The following is a 20,721-nucleotide window of genomic DNA, read 5'->3' as shown; positions in this document are numbered from 1 at the left end:
TACAGTGTTGGAAGGTATTTTGTTGACAGGTGATCCCAAGTTGATCCTGTCGAGTCAGGGATGTGGATTGCTTTGGTGGGGCGAGGACAATAAGGATTAATAGGTATCTCAGATCGGGGTAGGGTGGGGATGGGAAATGAAGTCTTCGCTTGTTCCAATTCCAACAAAATAAATTTAAAATATTATTTATATTTTAAAATTTTATTTTATTTTAAATGTTGGTACCTTTTCTTGGTTTTTGTGTGATTTAAATTAATTGCCTTTGTTGTTGCTTTTTGACCTTTTGTCTTTTTTGTCTTGTTTGCTTTTGGAGTGGCTTGAGTCCTACATGGACTAGGAGAAGCACTCTTCTTAGGTTTATCTTATACCGTTTTTTTTTTTTTTTTGGTTTGTATTTGGGGCATGTGGAGAGAGTGCACCTAGACCACTACATGCATGCACGCACTCAGATAGGTCCAGGGCCCTTGCCCTATCTTTGTTTATTTTCTTTTTGATTTTCCTTTAAAGTTTTAATGTTTTAACCAAGAATCCATTTCCGAACGTTCTCTTTGTAACTGCCCACTCTCCTATTGCGTGGGAGAACTCCCAAAGTTGGTGGGAAGTTGTTAAGAGATGTTTTTGTCCTAGGTTTTCTTAATAGCCAAGACATCTACATTTATATAGCAGTGAACTTTGGCCTTTCTACTATGAGTTCTTGCTCTCTTCTCATGGATGCAACTTTTGCTCTCCCCCACTATGTTTTTCCTCCTTCACTGGTTGAATCATTTTGGGTGCACATAATATTATGGTTTTGTTGCTTTGTGAGTGCACATAACGCCAAGGCTGAGAGTTGTTGTATCCCGGAGGTCGACCACCTGTAAATAATTAATTTAACCATGTTTTTTGTTTTTAGTTGGTTTATTTGGCATGTAATATAGATTAAGAGTTGTTTTAGGAGGAATTTTAGGTGGGAGAGATAGTTTAGGAGAAATTTTAGGAAGGGGTTGGCTAGTGTTTGGGAACATGAGAGAGAGAGAGAGAGAGTAGTGGGACTCTAATGAAGAAGAGAAGGCTACCACGTAACTACATGGAAGGGCTAGGTTTTATGCAAGTTTCCATTTATGGATTGGGAGAGATTATAGGAAAAGATGAGAGAGAGAATTATAGGAAAAGGTTTAATAAGTTAATGGGTTTTCTTCCTAAAATAAAGTTAGTGGGTTTTCTTCCTAAATTAATGGGGCAAAAAAGGGAAGATTACTGGCAACTCCATGGGCTTCTAGAAGGAATCTTGCACCCCTCTAGAATTGCTCAGGGTAATGGGGCAAAGAGAGGGCATTTGACTTGGAAAGCTCTACTTTAGTATATACTAGTGGGCGTCGTGCGATGCACGGAATGGGGCATTTCTCCTTGTCCCCTCGCTCTCATAGTCAAGACACTCTACACCATCCCTGCATTAGGGTGGGTTCAAGGCGAGGCACCCATTCCCTATTGGGGATGGGGAATCCCCAAATTTTTCCAACTCGAGGCAACCACCTAAAACAATCTAATTTGTAGATATTTTACAAATAGGATTATGAGAATTTGGTGGTATTTTAGGAATTGAATTATGACAATTTAGGGATATTTTATAAATGGAAATGTGGGACCCTAGAATTATAAGAATATGAGGAAAACATAGAAATATTTTAAAAATCAATATTAAATCTAGAATTATGTGCAAAATCCATCCCTTCCCCATCCCTGATTTAGAGCAAAAATATTTTCCCCGTCCCCACTCTATCTCTTCACAATCCCTATCTAAAATTCAAGAAAACTTATCCCATTCAAGGTGGGGCAAGGTAGGGCCCTAATTTTATAGGGAAACTTGCCATCTCTATAATTCTACCAATTTTCTATAACTAATTAAATAACAATAAATTATAATATTTTATGATAATTTCCAAAAATCATTGAAATTGTTGTTGATTAGAAAAAAAAATGTACAGTAAATTAGTTATTTACAATAACAATAAATGAATGAGTTAATGTAGATTATTAACTTTTTAAGCCAAAATTATTTACTACATTAGTTTTAATTAAAAATAAATCATTTGTTGTTAATTGATGTAAAGCCAAGAGTGGCTGATCTAAATCGGTGTGAATAGATTTAATAATTTTCCTAAATTATTTCATAATTATTTATTAAAATAATAATGAATTGTTAATAAATAAAAGAAAATTCCCCATAGGTAACCTGTAATTTGGGTGGAGTGCCGATTTAATACTTTAAAATGCAACAATCTAGTAACTGTTCATTTCGTGACAATGTAGCACCTATCCTTAATGAACGTCAGTATGTATATCACATGACCTCCCTCATGTGCAATTTAAAATTTTTGAAAATGTCAAAATTACCCTTACAAAATACATCGGTCATGAGACTATAACTTTAAAATACACTGTTCGCCGTTGTCGCCTTCGTCGTCGGCAGTTAGAATAGAAGACTACAAGCACAGTCCCGTCTACTATGCCGTTGCACTTGAAGACCATACCACCCTCTCCCGACTCCTCTCTTCCCTTCCATCATTGGCCGATCCCTCCCAAATTCACACCAAGTTGGACTTGATTGCCCAGGAAAGAGTAGCCGACCAGATCTCTTCCATCCTCGACCGCCGTGATGTTCCTCATCGTAAAACCCCTCTCCACCTCGTCGTCCGTCTCAACGACTCTTACGCCAGCCGTACCCTTGTTGCTGCCGGCGCCAATGTCTCCCTTCAGAATGCCTTTGGATGGAACCCCTTACAGGAAGCGGTGTGTCGCTGCAGCTCTGAGATCGCTCTCACTCTGCTCCACCTCCACCACCGTTTCGCCTGGTCTAAATGGCGCCGTAGACTCCCTCGCCTCGTTCCGGTTCTTCGAAGAATGCGAGACTTTTAGTTTCTATAGCTTCTCCCTCCCCTCTCTTTATTATAAAGTAAAAAAGCTGTAGCTCACAGTGTAGGCTTCAATGTCCTTGATCCAGTCGTTGTGGGACTGAATGCTATCGCAAGAGAGGCCCAGTAGCTTCACTCCTTGCTTGCTAAATTCCTCTTCATAGGCTGCCATCCTACCCAACTCTGTCGTGCATACCGGAGTGAAGTCCCCAGGGTGAGAGAAGATAATGGCCCAGCCATCTCCTATGTAGTCGTGAAGCTTGAATTTTTCTTTTGCGGTTTCAACTTCCAGGTTTGGAACAGTGTCGCCAATCGTCAGTCCAGGCATTTTCAGCGCTGAGAGAGCATTCTTCCGATCTAGTACGAGCGATGACAACCGATTTTTGACTAGTTTTCTTTTTTTGTGACCATTCTTTCCATGCCCATCAAACACCCCACAAATCCACAGGAAACCTTGTGCCATCCCGAGCGCTGCACATCGTGGGCAGAGATAAGAAAGTAAAGTTGAGCTTCCTATACCCAGCCAGCACTGGGCGTAACATCAAGGAGATAGTGACGGTGGTGGACTCCTTGCAGAAGGCAGCGAAGCATAAGGTGGTGACCCCAGCGAACTGGAAGTAGGGGGATCCCATCATTAGTGAGGCATGCAGCGCGACCTCGACCATAGCCGCTGTTGTCCGGTGCTCGCCGCTTGGCTCTTCGCTGTGCATGCTAGGTCAGCACTACAGGTACCGTCAGCTCTGCCCACGTCGTCAGACGGTCCGATGGTACCGGATGACTCCCAGAAATGCGTCAACTCACTTCAGAGCTCGCTGCAATCGTAACATAAACATTCCACAGCCCAACTCCACATGCGACGCCATTCTCTGTTTCTGTGGCATTCGGCTCCATCAGATTACCTCGCTGAGTTGCCCCGTTGCATTCAACCTTACCTCCCATAGGAACGCAACTCCGACGGCTGCCATCAAGAATTTGGAACGGAATTGAGGTGTTCAACGAAAGAGACGATGAACAGTGGCAGTGAACAGTAAAAACTTAGATTAACCTTAAGGGGCATTTATCTCTTTTCCCATGACACTTAACGGTGAGCTAACGCCAGGTACTAGATTCCGCAAAATGAAAATTCGAGTACTAGATTGTCCATTTTAAAGTTCGGGTACTAAATTGGCACTCAACCTAAAGTACAGGTACCTATTGGGAATTTTCCCTTTAAATAAATATGAAACAACTTCTAATAGATTAATTCCTTAATATAGTTTTCCTAAACTTTTTAATAATTATTTAGTTGAATAATAATAATGGACTATTATTTAAATAGTTTTGGAGAAATTTTTTCTATATTAATTTTCTAATTTTTTTAATTATTATTTATTTAAAAGTATGAATTTATTAGTTAAAGAGTTTCCCTGAATTATTTGATAATCGTTACCTATAATTATTGATTCTTTGTAAATTATGCCAATTAATAATATCTTTTATGAATAAATAATTATTGTAAAAATTTAATAAAAGTTTATTAAATTATAATGATTAATGCAAATTACACTAAACATTCAAAATGTGAACATTTATTAATTAACAAATGGTTAGTTTTCACTAATGGTTGGTTAATCGATTTTAAATGACCAACTCCCTAACCCAACTAGATCAGTTTGGCTAGCCAAACAATCTCCAACCGAACTGAATTTCCTAGTGAATACTCCTAATTTCGGCTAAATTAATAGTCTAATCTCTAACAAATAACAATAGTTTAATCTCCAATAATTATAAAATTTATAGCAAAAATACATAATTACTGAAAATATATTTATATAAAAAATACAATAAATAACTAATAAAATTAAAAAGCTTTAACACCTTTAATTTATTTAATTTACTTCCACTATTTCAATAATATTTATTTTTTCATTTATTTATATTTTATATTCTTCTTAAAGTTACTATAGAATTTTGTTACTTAATCTATTTTTTTGTTTTTTAATTAATGTTTAAAATATGATTTTGTATTCATTTTTTATATTAAAAACATTTAAAATTTATTTAAAAATAGTATATATATATATAACATAAATAATTATTAAAAAACAATATATAAAACATAAATAATACCCTACCCCACCTCGAATGGGGCAAGTTTTTCGAATCTTAAATAGAGACGAGGAAGAAACGTGGGGATGGGAAAAATATTTTTGCTCCAAATTAGGGACGGGGAAGGGACAAGGTTGCATGTAATTCTCCAAACCGATGGTAAATTAAAAAAAAATATCAATAGATTTAATATTGACTTTTAAAATATTTCTAAGTTTTTCTTCATATTCTTTAATCCTAAAATCTCACAATTCCATTTAGAAAATACCCCCAAATTTTCATAATCTAATTCCTAAAATACCCCAAATTCCCACAATTCTATTGGTAAAATATCCAAAAATCAGATTATTTTTAGGTGGTTGCCTTGGGGCGCGAAAAATTTGGGGATTCCCCATCCCCAACGGGGAATGGGTGCCTCGCCTCCAACCTGCCTCGCCACTAGGGATAGGGTAGAATGTCTTGCCTATAGGGCAAGAGACATGGAATGGTGCTTTTGATAATTTTTTTTAAGTTATAACATAATTTTATTATTTAATCTATTTTTTTGTTTTTCAAATAATATATAAGATATGATTTAGTTATCAATATTATTTAATTATTTAAATAATACCATTATTTAAATTTTAAAATTTTAATATTTTATTAAATGTAATAAGCCATGAAATCATAATTTATACTATTATTTCATAATTTCGTTATTAATTTTGTAAAATACAAATTTATTATTAACTCAAAAGTTATGAAATCTATTATAATTATTATTCTACTCTTAAGAATTTTTTTAAATTTAATACATAATGTTATTTTAAATATTTAAAATTTAGTTATGTTAAATATTTTATTATTTAAATATTTAAATAATATGTAAAATATTTAATCTTTTTTGTTATTTAAACTTGATTTATTTAAAGTTATTATGTAATTTTAAATATTTTGTTACGTAATTATTTAGCTATTTTTTTTAATATTTTGTGATTGAAATAATTTTTTATTTATGTTTTTAAAATATTATTTAGTTATTAAATTGAATAATAATATAAAATTATAATTTATATTATTATTACATAGTTTCATTATGAATTTCATAAAAATATAAAATTATTAATAATATAAATATTATTAAACCTATTATAATTATTTTTTGTATTTTTAATAAATATTTTAAAGTTATTAAAATAATTTTATTATAATATTTAAATAATTGTTAAATGTTTTATTTGAAACTTTCTTTAGATAGATATAGATGAAAAGTAGAGGAGAGGATAAATAGGAATTAAAGATAACTTAGAAGATAAATAGAAATTAGAGAGAGAGATAATATAGGAAAAAATGGGGATAGTTTCATAACAAAAAGGAGAAGGAAAAAAAGGAGATAAGCCATGTTACACCCCCTCACAGATATTAGATATTAGATGGATGTCAAATGAAAATAGATAAAATTTAAAAAACCCGAGTCATTATCTAGTTGAGAGTCAAACTGACAAAAAAGATGATTTTGTTGTTAAGATGGAAATATAGTTATATTGTAACTGAATAAACTTCGGTCTTTAGGGCTGCATTTGTTTCCCATGCAAAACAAAAACATATAGCTTTGCTTTCACTATAAAAAACAAAATGGAAATTATATTGAAATGTGAAAAGATTATTCAAGTCATTTTAAAAGCATAATATTTTACGTCTTGAGCCGTTAATGAACGTGTCATGTCATATCAGGTGGCCAGGTGCATGACCATCCCCAGTCTGTTAACACTTCCCGTGGTCAATAATAAGTGATTTAGGCTACTCCAGAATCCAGATACTCCTAACCTAACTGCATTTGGTTGCACATCTATGTGGGAACAAATCATTTTTATAACTTTCCAGATGTTTGGTCTCAACTTGAAAAATACAAGCTTAAAAGTGGTTCAGAAATACATAGGCGTCACAAGATTTGAACTAGTCGGGACCTGTTGTCAACATCACAGTTTTGGAGGATAGGTGGCACAACAAAACTTCCAAAACCGTGGTGATGATAGCAGCCTTGTTTGTTAGTAGCAGATCCGGGCTCGATTTGAACCAAGAGGATCAGCTCCCTGTTTGGAAACCAGTCATTTTCCTTTATATCATGGGTAAAACCAGTCTGACGCTGCACTGCTGACATTCTTAACGAATGGTATTTCCTAAGAAAACCATTCATTTTTCGTCATATTATGTGCAACCAAATGCAATCCTTAAATCCAAGTTCTCAGCGGGTGGTACCTTGAACCCCCCCTCCCCATAAGAATCCAGCTATCTGTTCCCCCTCTAGCAAGTGAAACAAGCACACTGTCCAATACACATGACCAGGCTAAAATTAGCCACATCAGACCAGATGAACAGTAAAGATGCAACCAGAAATACAACTATTTTCCAACTACCACACCAGTAATAATAAAAAAACTACAACACCAGCCTGTAACCTAAAACATATTTATTTATCTAGTCATTAGAAATTTTTGTACCTCAAGGCTCAAGGTAAAAATGTGTCCATACAGAGAAAGCTTTGGCCAAACAGAAAGAACCAGTAACAATGTGTCCATACAGTAATTTTTTGAGGGCAAGGATTAAGGAAAACCTTAACCGCAAACATTTAAAAGCTTTGGCCAAACAGAAAGAACCAGTAATAATGCGATATGATGAGATGAATGTTCAAATTCAAAACAAGATACAGGCATGGATAATGCATTGCCTCCTGAAAATGCAAACCAACAAAAGCAGGCAAGATATCAAAAATGTTTTCACCTATGCTACTATCAGACATTGTTGTTAAGCATAAAGATTTTCTTGATTAATTTATATTTTCTCTTTTCGGCAATCATCTCTCAAGCAACCTCAACAATAGTTCAACTACTTTTCAAGCTTATAGAACCTTTATAAAGTATGTACAATCATTGAAAGATAAAATATTTTGTGGATTGATCCTCTTTGACTTCGCATACAAGACTTGTAAGAATTGCAAGGGAAAATCAAAATGAAATTAAGATCCAAGGCCACAACAACCTAAGTTAAACCGATGCAAATATCAATTCCCAAGATGCCAATCCCAACTTCTTTTGTTTCAACAAAACTAGTACAACTTGTGGAACTTATTTCTCTTTTTCCCATTCCCCTTGGCAATTACACTAAAATAGTAAGAATAGCACTCACTAGGTACTGTCAGAACAGAACAGCATTAAACATTTTTACTAGTAACAGCAATGCAAAATACATATCCAGACAATTTTAGTAGTCTTAGAAACAATACCATGGTAAGAGAAAAACTAAAGGAAGAGAGATAAGAAGATACAGCAACAAGAATTGAACATGATTAGAACCACCATCTGCTTCTGTTTCACAAAACTTTCAAATGAATAGCTTCTCCACTCCACTCTCGCCTTGTATTTTTAGACCGAATCCAATGTCATTGCACTCAATATTCTTCTCTGTACTTGGATATCTTTCTTTTTTTTTTGTGAAAGATATCTTTCTATTCAAGTTGCTTGAGAATTCAATCAAGTTCACATCTTCTGGTCCACATAACTTGACACCATTTCAATTTTGTGGTAATTTGAAAATTAAACTCCTTGATCCCATGAATGTCTAGTATTCTGGTGATCTATATTATGTGATGTTGGACAAGTTGGGAAAATAGAACTGGAGAATTGTTTTAGGTTTTCAGAGGCCTCTGGTACACTTTTTTGCAGATGTCATAAGCTTTTTGATGGATTAGGCTTTAGCTTTCAGTGAATTCAAAGTATTGAGACATGCATCTTGTTTTTTTATAAGCAGACACGGATCTTGTTTTCAATTGATACAATATTTTGAATGTAGAGGGCAGTGTACTGAAAGCCTTATTTGTGTGCAATTGGCAATAGAAATCATGTAATTTTATTATAAAGAAGGAAAAACCCCAGCATTCGAAGGATTTGAAATAAAAGAGACAAATAAAAACAACTCTAGGCTGACAAAAAACCAAAAACATGATGAGTCAGCTAGGCTGTTGGCAGATCTAGATATCCAATAGAACCAGTAGTTCATATTGTGAGCCAATGTCTTCACTTTCCCTATCAAGTGCCTTAGGGACCAAGGACCTTCTGCCCTCGAGGAGATCCATCCAACCACTACTTGATAGTCTCCTTCAATGTTCAGTTCTGGCTAGCCTGGTGCATATGCTAATTTCTGTCCTCAAGGAATCTCCTATACCTGCTGGTCCCTAATAACCTGGCAATATAAATCCTGTATGGTCTCTAATAATACCACAAATGCCTGAAGGCCCTGGAATTCCAAGGCAACAGATACCGACTTTGTATTAACTTGCTGGTAGAAAACAATGTTTTCTCAGTGCACAGCCAGCCACCAGCAACCACCCTCTAAGGGCTCGTTTGTTTTCCGGTAAAGATGGGGGGAGGGGTAAGTCAGTGGGTCCCAAAGAAGTATAAGAACACTGCTTCTGGATGCCGCTATAATGGGGCCCATGGAAAACGCTGTACTTGTAAGTACCTGGGCAATGTTTCCCCAGGAATCACTTACCTGGGGAAACGTGTTACCCAGGTTATGCAAAACAAACAAGGCCTAAGAATGAAATCCACGGTGACTCCTTGGAATTCCTCCTTAGTCAGCATTTGTGGGCCACCATCACCATGATAAGCTTGATTATGGGATCAATATCTTGTTCCTTATTATAAATACCCGAATTTCTTTTTCATCACATACTCCATGGTACAGTAGTCCTAGTACAGTGCCACAACTTTTTCTCTTTTTATATCAAAGAAATGAGTTGGGAGGACAAATATCCAAAGGAGGGTCCTATTTGTATATCTTCAAACATTTTTATATATTAACAAAATTTTCTGATTACTCGTAAAGAAAAGGCAAGGCAGTTTTTCAGAAACAACTCTAGGAAGAAGGGGCAAATGACAAGTCAATTCGTTTATTGTCTAGTGTAAGACAAAATCTTCTGTGAATCAGTTATCTTGGTTAGGAACTCAAAATCAATGCTCCTAAACCTTCAATCAACATAAAAGATATCAGACAGCAACGGTGGTTGATGTCTTACAATTAGTAAATAAGATGCATAATTTGAAGCAACATCATCCTAAGCACAGAACAAGAACAAAATCAACAAGGGAGCTGTGCAATGGAAAGTAGAGTACAAGAAGCCTAACCCGCATTTTCTCTTCATCCTAACTAGTTGGTTCTGTTTGAAAATTTGGATTCAGAACTCCATACAAGTTTAACAATACTTGGTCAAAAATCTGCAAAAGTAGAAGTGCAAGAAGAAGCCTAAGCTGCATTTTCTCTTCATCCACCACCCAACTATGATGTTAGGAACTGCCTAACTCAGGGACTCTTTCGAGGGAGCCTGCCTCCAGAATGAGAGAGAGAGAGGAAGAGAGGTTGTATTCCCAATTCAATAATCCATTCTGTTATAACACTGCTATTACAATTCTGTTATACCAGCCTCTCCACTTGTCCAGTCCACTTGTCTAGTTTGTTATTTAGTTCATTCTAGTGGTTGGCTGTTAATTCTGTTGTACCAGCCTCTCCACTTGTCCAGCCACTTGTCTAGTTTGTTATTTAGTTTGTTCTAGTGGTTGGCTGTTAGTTATATTCTTTAAAGGCTGACGTGGCCTTTTCTTGTACACTTATATTCCCTTTATTTGTGTCTCAACAGTCCCTCCTCCCTTGAAAGCGACCTTGCCCTCAAGGTCTAGATGTGGAAATCTATTCTGTAAATCCAAGTAAGGTTCCCAAGTTGCATCCTCAATTGGGAGACCTGACCATACCACCACTGCCTCTGGTTCGATGTGATTCCCTTTGCGTATCCACCTGAAACCTGTTCCTTAGGTTCTTGGAAGATACCTGAGAACTTCTGAAGTAGCTGCTGTAGTTGTGTGCGGCCCTCTTCGGATCTGCTTTCTTGGGCTAGAATGGGGCCGTTCTTGTGGGAGTCTATCTGCATTAAAACGATGTGGGCTGGGTCTGCTGCTTGTTTCCTTAGGGAGGCGAGGCTAATAGGTCCTCAACCCTTGGACAGCTGCCCTTGAATATGCACCTGTGAGCTGCCCATTTGGAAATCCATGGTGAGGCGGGTCCAATCACATATCACCGGCCCTAGTTGCCTTAACCATTGGACTTCGAGAACTACATCTGCTCCACTGATTTCCAGGGGGTGCAGATCCACCTCGAACTCATGTCCTTGTATCCTTATCTTTAATTCTGTGCACGTACTGTCACATACCAGGGGGTGCAGATCCACCTGGAACCCCTAGTTGCCTGACCATGGTTTGGGTGATGAAATTGAGGGTGCTGCCACTATCTATCAAAACCGATACATGGCGCCCCTGTATCAGTCCAGTTACTCGCATTGTTTGAGAAGAAGCAAGACCGGTCAAGGCTTGCAGGGATACTTCCGGGTATTCCTTTGTCCTTGGTACCCATTCTTGGCCATCCCTTGGCTCCTCAATGTCGGTTGATTGCTCAACATATTCAGTTTCAGGTTGCAGGAAGAAAACTTGCGGGACCTTACAGCGATGGCCCGGCCCGAACTTGTCTCCACATGCGTAGCAAAGGCCCTTTTCTCGTCGGGCTTGCATCTCAGCCCAGGTTAACCTCTTGGCTGAGGCCTGAACCAGAGCTGGCATCCTTGCCTGTGATTCCTACTCCTGATCTAGGCTCTGGTTTACCCAAGATTCCAGGTTCTTGGTTGGTTACACCAGGTCTGATCGCAGCTCCCAGGGGTCGGCTGATCCTTCTTGCCCGGTTTATTTTGTCTTCATGTAACCGGGCTATTGTTGCTGCTTCAAGAACGGTGGTGGGCTGCATGGCTTTTACCTCCAGCCGCAATTCCTCCTTAAGTCCTCCAACAAAACTGTCGACAAACGCGTTTTCTGGCCAGCCTTGCACGTGCACTGCCAATCTTTCAAACGCCATCTGATAATCTTGGATGGAGCCGGTCTATCGTAGCTTGGCGACGCTTTCGTCATAATTCTCAAAGGCTGAGACCCCAAATCGCATGGTTAAGGCGTCGGTGAAGTCGGCCCATGTAACCCTTGGGTGTCGTCGCCGGTACCATTGGTACCAGACGATCGCCTCTCCTTCCAGGTGTGCAGAGGCTAGTGGAACACGATCAGGGCCTTGTGTGTTGTGGTAATCGAAGTATCTTTCTGTTCGCAGAAGCCAAAAAGTGGGATCTCCTCCTGTGAAGATGGGAAACTCAATTCTTGCAGTTCTTGATCCACTTCGATGACTGGTGTCACTGCGTTCTTCCTGATTTTGCGCAGGTGGTGCCTGTGCCAGTCTTTCCAGCAAGGATGCAAAGATTTCTTTGATTTCTTTGACATCGACTGATATTCTTTGCATTTTTCCTTCCATGTAATCGACTTTGTTCTCCATTGCTGATGATCTTGTGCTTGGCATCTTGGCTCTGAATTAGCTCTGATACCAACTTGTTAGGAACTGCCTAACTCAGGGACTCTTTCGAGTGAGCCTGCCTCCAGAATGAGAGAAAGAGAGAGAGAGAGGGAGAGCGAGAGAGAGGACGAGAGGTTGTATTCCCAATTCAATAATCCATTCTGTTATAACACTGCTGTTACAATTCTGTTATACCAACCTCTCCACTTGTCCAGTCCACTTGTCTAGTTTGTTATTTAGTTTGTTCTAGTGGTTGGCTGTTAATTCTGTTGTACCAACCTCTCCACTTGTCCAGTCCACTTGTCTAGTTTGTTATTTAGTTTGTTCTAGTGGTTGGCTGTTAGTTATATTCTTTAAAGGCTGATGTGGCCTTTTCTTGTACACTTATATTTCCTTTATTTGTGTCTCAACATATGATCAGTAAAACAACATAACCATGGTTATCAAGGCGACGCCTAGGCGACAAAGCGCCCTTGGAGGCTTGCCTTGCCCAGTCGCCAAGCAGTTTTATATACTGTCTTATAAAATGCTTTTATATTGTTACTTTTTTGAGATTATAATTATAAAATAAACATTATTAAACAAAAATATTCATTTTTTGTGTTTATAAACTAATTTATTTTTATTATTTTCTTCTTCTTCTTTTCTTCTTTTCCTATAACAAAAATAGGGGTTCAGTCCCCATATTTTTTTGTAATTTTCTTTTCTTTATTATTTTTCTTCTCATAAATATGTTGATTTTCTAGACTTAAACATGAATTTAATAATTTTCTTATGAAAATTATGGATAGTTAGTAAGGAAAGATGATTATGGAACCTAGGGAACTACCCTAGGATATGTATTTTTTACTTAAAAAAATCCATCGCCTAGGCAACTAAGTGACAAGGCGCCCCCCTGTCGTCTAGCCTTGCCTTGGCACCTTGAAAACTATGAACATAACAAAGAACCAATGATTATTTTGAGTGTAATATGAACAAAGTGGTTTCCATTCTCTAACGTATTATAAAGAAAAAGGATGTTGAACATAAGAATTAAGAAATATCCCATACCAAACCATCCCACAGACCTCGGAAGCTGATTAAACTTTAAAATGCCATTACCAAATGTTGGTGCTAGCTATTTGTGGTCTTGGGAAGGGGGTGGACTGGATACAGACCTAGCCTTTGGTATTTTCTTGCATGAAGTGGATGCTCTCAAACTGAAACCCTCATTCTCATGCTTGTCAGCCCAAGATTTTACAATTACACCAAAGAATGACCACAAGCTGATTAAAGTTGGCAAATAACAAGGCATTATATGGCTATATTGACAACAGAGCTTACAGTTTATGTATTTGTTCAAGTAAAAGCATGGAACCTGCTATGGACATACCATTGAACTAATTTGTATCATTGTCCCAAAAATAGAGATGATTCAAAATAGATTTGCATTAAAACCACTCTTTGCAGAAATTACTTTTCTTTAGTACAAATGCTTCTTCTTATCAGTTTTATTTCACTGATTTAGGTGTCCATCATTAGATAAATCCATGCCCATTAAAAGTGCATAGAGATTTACCAAAAAAAGTGCATGGAGAAAGGATTTAAGTTCATAGTGGGAAGTGAAATCTTCCACATTTGTCATGAAACTGTTAGACAGTTTTGTATGCCCTTAGCTTCAATCTGAATGATGTACTTTATGAGTTTATTGTAAATGAATAAAAGTGCATATTTGATTCATGTTCCATTGGTATGTTTCTGTGTAATACCCTTAAACTGGACACTTAATGAGACTCGTGTTAGTTTAGAATGTTCACAGCCAATGGGTCGGTCTGGGGAGACCTATCTTGATAAGGCTGACACTGTGGTGCCACCAAGTCGGTTGGGGTGGCCTGTCTCATCTGCCAGGGTGAGACCCTAGGCACATACAGTGTAGGATTAATTGAATTTATGAAATGGACCAGATTTCCAATATTGCCCTGGACCTTGGAGATTGATGGGCAAAACTGGAAAGTTACACCTGACCCCTAGACTCGATTATGATACTACACTAGGTGTCAGATTGGGCTGTCTTTGATGTACCAATCAGTGAGATCCTTAGCGGGGGTCAAAATCTAGGTATGTTGAGGCAGTCTGAGAATTCATCTAAGTGGGTGATCATAGTGGCAGGATCAGCCCCTTTGTCGGACACCGGTAATGATCGGGGATGCACTCTCACTGATGGAAACCAAGACTGCCGGCAGCCGATTTCAACCGTTGAGATTTGTTTTGCAAAGTATATTTTATATGAGATATAAAAGTATATATATTATGATTTCTAAAATGTTTTAATTCCCGAGATCCATATAAGTGGAGAGTGCAACACTGTTCCTTGCAACCGAGGGACAGGTCCTCTCTTGTCGGGTAGTGTATGATCATTATGGGCTGAGAGGTTAAGTGTAAGACCATTGAGGATAATGCCTGATGGGCTAATCTTGCATCTGCCCACAGTCCCTAGGTATTACAAGGTGGCTTGGCCCAGGGACCACTTAGGGTAAGTGTTGGGCCCATAGAGCCCATTCGATGGGTTTCAGGGGGTGCACTGTCTTTAATAGTGTATTCGGACAAGACTTGTAACAAAGGCTGGGTTGAACCCATGTGACTGATGTGTAGATCAATGCTTGGGTCCCACGCCATACAAGGAAGCCCAACTGGGTAGCAGTTAGGAAGGTTAAGTGAGCACAAGCTTAATGGGCCTAAAGCCCATTTCGAATTGGGCTATTTATTTAGTTAATTAAAGGGGCGAATTCTGAGATGGAGTAGCAAATAGGATAGAGTCTTAATCCTATCCACTCAGAGAGTTTAGATCTGAATATGATTCAGATCTAGAAACCTCCTAATGAGATTAAGAGAAAACTAATCTAATCTACAGATAAGATAAGGGTTTATCCCTATCACCTAAAGAGAAGTCTTATCCAAATATGATTTGGATAAGCTGCTCCTAATTGGATTAGGAGCTGATCTTTTAGGTTAACAAAAGAAGGGGGCGGCAGCCTTTAGGAGACACACAAATCATCAGATTTTCTTTAGTGCTGAAATCAAGAAGAGAGAATTCTGCACCCTGCGAATACTCTCTTGCCGCCTCCCTGCTCTTGCCGCCCTACTTGCCTGTTCGATCTCCAGTTGTGGGAGAAGTCAAGATTGGATTTTGACATCAGTTCTTTAAGAAATGATTGAAAGGAAGTTGTGCTCACGGTACCATCCTGCTGATTCTTGCGAAGGACAGAGTTCTTGGAGAAGAACACTACTGATTCTGCTCCATCCTGCACTGCGCCATCTTCAGTGGGAGCAGTTTTTGGATCCTTCCTTGGGCGTGAACACCTTCGTTGGGAGATACTACTTCTCCGTATCAGGTATAATTCTCTCCTACTCCTTTTGGTTCAGATCTGATTCAGTTTACGGTTCAAGAATGATCATTGAAAATATGATTTTCTAAATAGGGAATGGGATTCCCAGTTGAAGGGAGAGAAAAATTTTTGAAATTCGCCCCTTATTCCGCAATCTTTGGGCGTCCATGGGATGGATCTCTCATCCCTTCAGAAACTCCCCCTATAACTTCTATAATAAGTTATATAGCCAACCAGAATATCTAATATAGCTTTACACTACTAGCCTGGGTTTCCTTCTCCCTCGTTTTTGTTTTTAATAGCAGAAACTGAGCAATCATAAATTCATAAATATTTTGATTGGCAAAAAAGGAGCCCAAAGAGCAAACATTCAGAACATATGGGTCACGCTCCTTTTCTTTTAAATTATAAATGCATAGCAATATTCAGGCTAAGCAGTAACCTATTATAGCGGTAGCATCACTAAATGATACCTTTTTAGTTGTTCATATAGATCATAGAAGGCATGTAGGATTTGATGTACTTGTTATGGCATAGCTTTTCTTGATGTCAAATTTGAGTTTGACTTATAACAAGACTGTATTCAAGAGTACTTATCTCAAGTGTTGGCATATGATCTTCTGAAATTGAATAGGCCCCAATTTTAGAATCTTAAAATACCATATAATTACTCTGGGATCAGAATCTTAAAAAACCAAATTGAATAGGCCCCAATTTGAAACAACTATCTTGGATGACAGAAGGTTGTGACTTCTGTCATTGTTATTTTTGATAAATGACTTCTGTCATTGTTGAGGCCATTCAAAAACTCAAATCTAAAATCTGAAAAGCCCGTCTGCAATTTATCATTATAAAGTAGAAAGAAAGATTGACATATTAATTTTGTAGAACAAATAGATCTCTATTAGGAAGATTGAAATATTAGTCTTGGAGAACAAATAGATATTATCAGCCTATCCTAACTGTATGGATAAGTGCACTGGCATACTTGAAGAACATCTGACACCATGAACTACAACAAATGAACATTTTCTAAGGAGGGAATGTAGATACAAGATTAAGATGTAACTTTATATCTTGTGATGAACAGTTAAAAACAAAAAATGCATATACATTTAATGCTCCCTTCTGTCAATATGGTAGATAGATACTTCAATTCCATTTATAATCAAATTGACATCTAAAGATTTTTTCAGCCAACTACTTGTGGAAAATTATTGGTGCTTCTCTGATTCACCATTGACTAGTCACCACCAGTCTCTTATGTATAAATTATTTTCATGTTTAGCAACTTTTTGAAAGATATGAGAAGGCATACACCTGGAGACACGCCTAGAGTCATAGAGATGGTTGAAGCATACACCTTTGTTGTGCTTTATATGGGAGGCATATGCCTCATATGCTCTTACCTTTGAAACAAGTTCAGCAACTTTTTGAAAGGTACTGAAGGCGTACTTGTATAATTATGAATGATGTTACTTAACGCAATGATATTTCAGTTGTATATTTAAATGTAATGGTTTCTTTATTAGAAATTGCAAATATGAAACTTTTTAATTTCTCATAAAATTTCCTATTTTTATTTAATATCTTATTTTAATAATCTATTAATTAAATCCATGTTCAGGATGCTTATGCCTCACACCTTAGGATGGTAGAATGCCTTGCATCATGCCTCCATGTTTTAAAATATTTGATCTTACGAATTGAAAGATGCAAGAGAACAAGTAATCATCAGAGACAAAAGTTTCAAATAACTGCATGCTAATTACCATTTCAGTAATATTGTCATTCATCATTCAACATCAATATCTTCTACAAACACAAACAATTGCTCTGATACATCTTTAGAATTGATGTAAGCCCACAAATTACCATAAGTAGGCAAACTTTAATAAGACCATAGATACAAAAATACTAGAATATATTAGATGGGAAAGATTGCAAAAAGATAGCAGGCATCCATTTCTATTGCCTCAAAAACCATCTTTCAGAATATAAAATATTCATTAGCTGATGCAAGATGTTCCAAAGTCCAAATAGGGTGTGCAATTTGAGAAAAAGCTTTGATGATGGTCACAAAGGATGAAAGTTTGAAAGATAAAGGAAATGGGGGTAAAAAGATAGGGGCAATAGAAATAACGGGATTTAGCAATCAAAAGGCTTAATTCATCACTTGCCCAGGTACAGGATATTCATATATTTCTTACTTTCTCCTGAACAACCAAAATGCTAGAGAAGCCTAAAGAACAAAAGCATTATTGTTCTATACTTCTATTATGCAATTTAAAGTTACCTTCCAGTCCAGTACCTGGGTTTATTTAAAAGAAAATTTGTATTCTCACTATTTCAATTCCACGAGAAATAATATCCTTTCCAGTTAGAATCTAATTTCCTTGACAGGGACAAGTAATAGACCTAACCAAGCTCCATGAAATAATTGTAATCTAAGAAGCCATTACTTCCATGGATTAGAAAAACAAGATCAGATTGTCAATATAAATCATACCAACTGTCTTTGAACAAATTTTAGTGGCCTGAAATGGAAGAATCTTGTAGAAATAGAATCAGCAGAAAAAAGATACAGAACATTCACAAAGTACATTGATGCAAGAAGTTGAGCTTCATAGAGAAGTCTGGAATATTTGGCAATTCAAACAAAGCTTATATGCATGCTTGTATGAGTCTTTGGTTACAACTTTAAAGTGCACATAATCTCACCAAGCAATGAAATTTAACTCTGAGAAAGTAAGAACTACAAATGTATTTGCCACTCAGATAACAAGGCCATATATGGTGCAGTTTAAAAATCATGTTACAAATATTTACATTTAAAGGCAAGGATACATGCATACTGCACCTTTACCTGTATGATTGTTCATTTCAGTACTTTGAATTACAATTTTGCAGGAGTTCATTCTTGTGCCTGCCATTCCATGATGATTGAATCCGTCCATTTATAAAGAGAGTAATCACCCCACCAGATTGGAAGGGGAAGAATATCTTATACCAATTTCGTATTGGGGTTACAGGACTTTATGAAAGGTATCAAAGGCACATCAAAGAAATATAATAGCATAGTACTAATTGACATGGACTTGATAACTGTTTTGTTGCACCTTCAAGCAGTCACATTATTCAAAAAGTGTTGCAAGCAGTCTTACTATACAAAACATGTTAAATATAATGGAGAAATTAGGAATTGAACAGTTACTTCTTATATGTCCAAAAAAAACGTTACATGAGCGATATAAAGTTAAAAGACCATTAAAAATGTGGAAATTCAGAAAAGAGGGGAATACCCTTCAGGTTTCTTGATTCTTCCTGGATTTCTTCTGAGAGCCAAGGGCCTTGGCAATGGCATCAACAATGCGGCGTTGGGATTCTAGGATCATCTCCGTCCTCTTGGTTTCCATCTCCATCCTATACCTCTCTGTTTCCCTCATCATTTCCATCTTCATATTCTCTATCCTAACAAACCCTTCTCCGAATGCTCGAACCACTGAAGCCAATTCCGACAGCGGTTCTCCTCCGTCCTCGTCAATGTCGAACGACATTCGCCTCTTCCGAAACATGGGATTCCTCAAAAACCTAGAAACCCCCAGCCCTCCTCCACTACTGCTACCATTCCACTTTCGAGGCAATGACGTCTTGTCGGTCTGAGACCCTGTTGGCGGTCTACGCAGAATGTAATTGATGCTTCGAGATTTATTAGTCTCGTCGTTGTCTTCATCGTCCTCCTCGTCGCTTGAGTCGGAGTTGCGCTGTTCAGTCAAGGGGATCGGACGAGCAGAGATGGGGAGGGGGCCACGTTCCATGAGGTCCATGAGATTGAAGTAGGGCCAAGCAGAAGGGGAGGAACGCTCTTTCTCTGAGCGATAGCGCTTGCGGAGCTTCTCCATCTTGTGGCGGCACTGTGTAGCTGTCTTCGAGGGCTCGTCGAAGCCGCAGCGAGCAGCGACGGACTGTGCAACTTCTTCCCATTGGCTGGCCTTGAGCTGGCCGCGCTTCAGGGAGTACCATTTCTCTTGGTATGCTTGGATGAGGTGTACGGTCTCCAGGTGAGACCATGGGAGGGGAGGAGTTTTTTTGGGTAGTGTGGTTGGGGGTGGGGGTGAGGGTTGAGGCTCTTGTGAGGAAGGTTCATGCTCTGGGTCCCCCTCTGGAACAGAGGATGAAGAAGCGGTAGCCATGGTGGTTTTTCTTCTTTCTTATGCTTCTTATGATGGATTCTGTAGATGTAGGGTTAGGGTTAGGGTTAGGGTTGGTGAAGTGTGAGCTGTTCTGGTTGTCATTGGGTGTGGGGGCGGCGGCGGCGGAGGCGGTGGTGGTGGTGATGGGGTGGCGTGAGAAAAGAAAATGGATTACGTGGATGGAATAATCTAAAATGCGCCGAGTGGGTACGCAGAAGCACATACACCTCATACCGTTTAAGTTTATTCATAGACCTATATTGATCGTACCATATAAGCGCCATCTCGTCATTTTCTCTCTCTTGTTTTTCTGCGAAAATATAAAAAGTGAATTTTGGTTTATGCGCATGTCACCCATTTTTATAAGTTATTTTTTGAAGTTTTCGCAAATCGCCAAGTGTTTATTCATTGTTACGCTAAAGTGGTATCCAATTGTCATAAACGATTGCGATTATTATATTTCTTGATTTTACCAACAAATAAAGTAGAAACGTTTATTCAATAAACATAAACGATACTAAATACATACTCAGATCATGACTCGTAGGTGGGAGCAACGAGTTGGATCATCCATTTATCATCTCCGATGAACCCGATTGGATGGCCTACGCGGCTAGTGATGCCAATCCGGATCTCCTACCCATGCCATGTAGGGGTGTAATGGATTGGGTCGTGATCCAATCCTAATTGAACGAATTCGGGCCGTCCTTATTTGGATCTTCGGATCAGATAATAATATTCGATCAGAAAATCGTATTAGATTCGATTCATCCC

At 37.9% G+C, this 20,721-nt stretch overlaps 1 protein-coding gene across 1 annotated transcript; it reads right to left on the bottom strand.

The window, feature by feature from the left end:
• Positions 1-19,059: 19,059 nt before the first annotated feature.
• Positions 19,060-19,947, bottom strand: LOC104608663 (Homeodomain-like superfamily protein). Its single transcript, XM_010274713.3, has one exon. It carries the CDS (start codon positions 19,945-19,947, stop codon positions 19,060-19,062), a length of 888 nt encoding a protein of 295 aa, XP_010273015.1.
• Positions 19,948-20,721: the final 774 nt, after the last annotated feature.

The sequence above is a fragment of the Nelumbo nucifera genome, chromosome 1, assembly GCF_055504915.1.
Source record: "Nelumbo nucifera cultivar China Antique chromosome 1, China Antique-T2T, whole genome shotgun sequence".
Taxonomy (NCBI): domain Eukaryota; kingdom Viridiplantae; phylum Streptophyta; class Magnoliopsida; order Proteales; family Nelumbonaceae; genus Nelumbo; species Nelumbo nucifera.
This window is presented reverse-complemented; position numbering and strand designations above follow the sequence as displayed.